At 39.3% G+C, this 4,397-nt stretch overlaps 1 protein-coding gene across 1 annotated transcript in view; it reads left to right on the top strand.

Annotated features, from left to right (window-relative positions):
- Window positions 1-1,930: 1,930 nt before the first annotated feature.
- LOC101858796 overlaps window positions 1,931-4,397 on the top strand; it is a gene marked incomplete in the record, with an annotated part of 26,847 nt that continues 24,380 nt past the window's right edge. Inside the window, 2 exon segments of the mRNA XM_005103649.3 lie at window positions 1,931-2,010; window positions 2,960-3,059. Of these exon segments, the coding sequence (XP_005103706.2) occupies window positions 3,000-3,059 (60 nt within the window).

Genomic DNA, 4,397 nt, shown 5'->3' with positions numbered 1-4,397 from the left:
ATACATACATACATACATACATACATACATACATACATACATACATACATACATATGCATGCATACAAACGTTTGTTTTTGCTTGTGTACATATATAGGGAAAGAGAGAAATCAAAATGCTTAAATTCCTCTTCAAAGCAAATTGTATTTCATTTTATAAATCAAAGCATTAAAACTCAAAATGATATTAAATAGAATAATTCATATACATGGCTGCTGTTCTATATCTCCAAACATAGTGTGTAGGCTCATACCTTTCCAACAGTAGATAATAATTGGTCCAGCACCTTAGCAAGCATATTAATAAAAGATTGAGTTTTCTATCTCCAACAAAATTAAATGTGCAAAAAAGTACATCTATTTTAAACCGCAACATCTGGTCCCATATCAAAAGGGCAAAAATAAACATAAAACGACATTATATATTACACATTGTATGAATAACATTCTTACACTTTTCACAAATTGACCGCTGCTTGGATTGTGACTATTTGTAACGTTTCTTGACCTTTACGCACTGATAGTCTCCTCACTCTATGTCACCTTACTCCACAGAAGTGGGTAAACCACAGAACAATGCAGTGTACTCTCCTAAGTTAATGCAAAATCCATAAAATATTAGCAACAACATCATAATATAACAACATAAGACAACAACAACATAAGACAACATAAGACAACATAAGACAACAACATAAGACAACAGCATAAGACAACAGCATAAGACAACAACAACAACAACAACAACATAACACAACAACATAAGACAACAACACAAGACAACAACATAAGACAACATAAGACAACAACATAAGACAACAACAACACAAGACAACAACATAAGACAACAACATAAGACAACAACATAAGACAACAACATAAGACAACAACATAAGACAACAACATAAGACAACAACACAACAACAACATAAGACAACAACATAAGACAACAACATAAAACAACAACATAAGACAACAACAACAGTAGCAACAACAGCATAAGACAACAACAACAACAACAACAACAACAACAACATAAGACAATAACAACATAAGACAATAACATAGACAACAACAACAACATAAGACAACAACAATAATAAATAGTAATAAATAGCTTTTATATAGCGCATATCCCCGCTCAACAGCAGACTCTATGCGCATTGAACACTCCGAAACATTCTCAGCTTCCCGGGAAGCATACGGTGCAAGCAGCAGATTAAGCGCTCAAACCCTAACAAACTGACAAGATCTTTCGCTGTCTATAGCCGGGTACCAATTCCCACCTGTGTGAAGTGAGGAAAATTCGTGTGAAGTGCCTTTCCCAAGAACACAACGTCGGGCCCCTGACGGGATTCGAACCCAGGACCTTACGGATGCGGGTCAACAACATAAGACAAGACTGGGACAATGTCATCCCCCAGACAAGAATTGCATGTATTTTAGGCTCCCTGCTCTCGAAAGCCGTCATCTCTATTGCCACTCAGCTTTGTAACAGGTATTATGATATTATCGCAGCTACAAAAACAATTGTGAATATTATTGTCTATTTGAAAATGGCAACATCATTCACTGACTTACTGTGGTTGGCCACACCGTGATTATTAATTTCTATTGTAAAATAATAGTTACATAGCCACAGAATCGTCTTGTCAAATACAAGCATTATGTCTCAAACGTATCTATGACTGTCGACATTCGGATACATTTCTATGTTCTGATGCTGGTATTGGCCTGTTTATTATTCGTCCCTACTCTGCGTGGGATTGCACGACACTAGAATGAATGAATGGCATTTGGTGGTCCATAATGATGCCATGAGTGATGAACAAAATCATGAGTGAGGTCTGAAGTGCCGAGCATGCCGGATGCAGGACGAAGCGTCCTTGGGGAAGGTCGAAAAGTGATCAAGGGGTTAGACATAATATCGGCACATTTTTCTTAATTTGAGCAATGCTATATAAAAGCGGGTATCATTGAATTATCTGCGACTTGATTTTCACCATAAAGGTAAATTCACTTCTGCTTTTGTGTGTCTTCTGTATTTGGGACTGCCATCCCCTTCCCCACCTCTCTCTGGCTGTCTCTGTCCCTGTCTCTCTCTCTCTCTGTCACTCTCTCTGTGTAGAGACTTCCTCCTCCTCCTCCTCCTCTCTCTCTCTCTCTCTCTCTCTCTCTCTCTCTCTCTCTCTCTCTCTCTCTCTCTCTCTCTCTCCCTCTCTCTCTCTCTCTCTTGTATCTCTTAATCTCTTAGAAATAACACCTTATCAAGTAGTGTTAGATTCTAATAGCCTATCTCATCGAGAAAAACGAGGTAATTTAGCAAAGTATAAAACACCTTTAGCGGTCTTTAGGGGCTTCTCGGGAGCTCTAGTTTGTCTTAGCAGAGCAGAACTGTCAGTCATTATTTATTTCTAAAAGCATAGCAAAAATATAATGTTAAACCTGACTACAAACTTCTATTACTTTCATTTTAACTCTTTAATATTTGACAACCACGGTGATACCAACAAACTTACTCACTGGTAAAATCGATACCTAATGTCGTATACTATTATATTGATGGAGTTAGCTCCATATTTTCCAATACTGAAGTCGCAAAAAAAACGAATGATATTTCAGAATCTTGATAACATCGATTCCTTTCCTCTAATTTCAGCGCTAAACCTGAATCTAATTCAATGGCTAACCCTAACTTTAACGATGTTCTCTGAATTTAAAGCACTGTTCGGGTCTGTGAGACCCCCTCCCCTCCCCTCCTAAGACTAGTGTTAACCCATCAGAAAAAAGTAATATCGGTATACTACTATTATCTAAAATTTCGCGATTATTGGCTCCTCCATTCTGTCTGCAAAGTGGAATCGCGACAGTTCTTTCAGGGTGCTCTCTTTAAAATTCCAACTAAGTGTGTTAGCTCAAATGATTATTGCTCATAAATGCCGATATTTATTGTTCACAGGGAGTGCTGTTGAAACTTTGTAAAGTATTATAGCCTCAGAATGAACAACTTGACATACATGTGTTGTCTCACCCTGGCCGTTGTGACCAGTTGCTATGCGGGTAAGAGTAAGATTTTAACTTCGTAAGCTTATTCCCTACTTTCCTGCTGGCTAGGTGCAAGAACCCTACAAGTGCCTATTTGCAATTTTTCAGGAGAGCCAAAAAGCTCATTCATTTGTACACCCTGTCATGATGGAAAAAGACACGCAGATAATATATTGTTCGCATTTGTTTTCTGCATATGACCATGCTGTATTTATTTACAACAAGTCGTAATTAAAGACGAAAAACCACAAAATGTACCTTTGTCGCTTTATGACACTCGTGTTCCCTTGGTGCAATAATCCGACAACTGCCCTTGTCGGGTTATTCCCCTCCCAATACTTGCCTAAAAGCCGACAAGCTCCTTTTGTCTGTTCATTGCTCCAAGAACAGTGCACATCCAACATCGTCCACCTTATTCATAAGACTCAATGCCACTAAGGTCGTGGGTGGCAATGCTTACTGGCCGAGAGGAAGGCATCAGATTGCTTCTGAATTGTTGATTCGATTCTTGTAGGGCTATTCCTTTTTAAAGCAAACAGGCAGGTTCCCTGATGGGCTAGATTTGTGTTATATATATATATATATATAGTCTGTGTGTGTGTGCATTACATGGTATGTACATTTAAAAGACATAAACTGGGGATAGTGATGAATCCTAACCCTTTTCACCAAAATAGGAAAATAGGGCCCCCTATCCCTGTTAGTTTCGATAACCTATTTAAAAAATATAAGATATGCAACCCCCACCCCCTTCCTCCCCGTCCCTCCCCCCTCCCTCCGTGGCATTCCCAGTCGGCTCAACCGGTTCCACTGGCATGTTATAGTTCTGACGTACCTAGCTCTGTCCACAGAAACGTATTACGTCGCATGTTAGCGGTGTCCAGTTTGTATATCGATCCATGGTGATTTCTGTCCCACCGTAAAGAGGGAGTGAAGGTTGGTCCCCGTGGTTTACCGCGGCCCGAATATTTATAATGGCAAACAGTAGACCATTCGCTGCTAAGACATTACGTAGGCTACCTCCCAAAGCGAAGAAATGGTGGACGTAAAGAATAAAAAATTACGTGGCGTTGGAATGTACGCTTTAAATTCTTCCATTAAAATGTTGTCTTTCTTTTTTCGTCTATCTGTTGTCTTTGTGGGTTTTTCCCCCTTCATTACCCTCAACCCCTTCCCCTCCCATCCCTTTGCACCACTTTTCTCTTCCAATTCTCTAAGTGACAGCCACCACAGTTTGGAATAAAAATAAAGTTTTAAGGAAAATAGGCCCAAAACACAAGAGTTCTACGGTAAGAGAGGAGAGAGAGAGAGAGAGAGAGAGAGAGAGAGAGAGAGAGAGAGAGAGAGAGAGA

Source organism: Aplysia californica, unplaced genomic scaffold (assembly GCF_000002075.1).
Source record: "Aplysia californica isolate F4 #8 unplaced genomic scaffold, AplCal3.0 scaffold00384, whole genome shotgun sequence".
In the NCBI taxonomy this organism is placed as follows: Eukaryota; Metazoa; Mollusca; class Gastropoda; order Aplysiida; family Aplysiidae; genus Aplysia; species Aplysia californica.
Note: the sequence above shows the minus strand (reverse complement) of the source record. Positions and strands in the feature narration are given on the sequence as shown.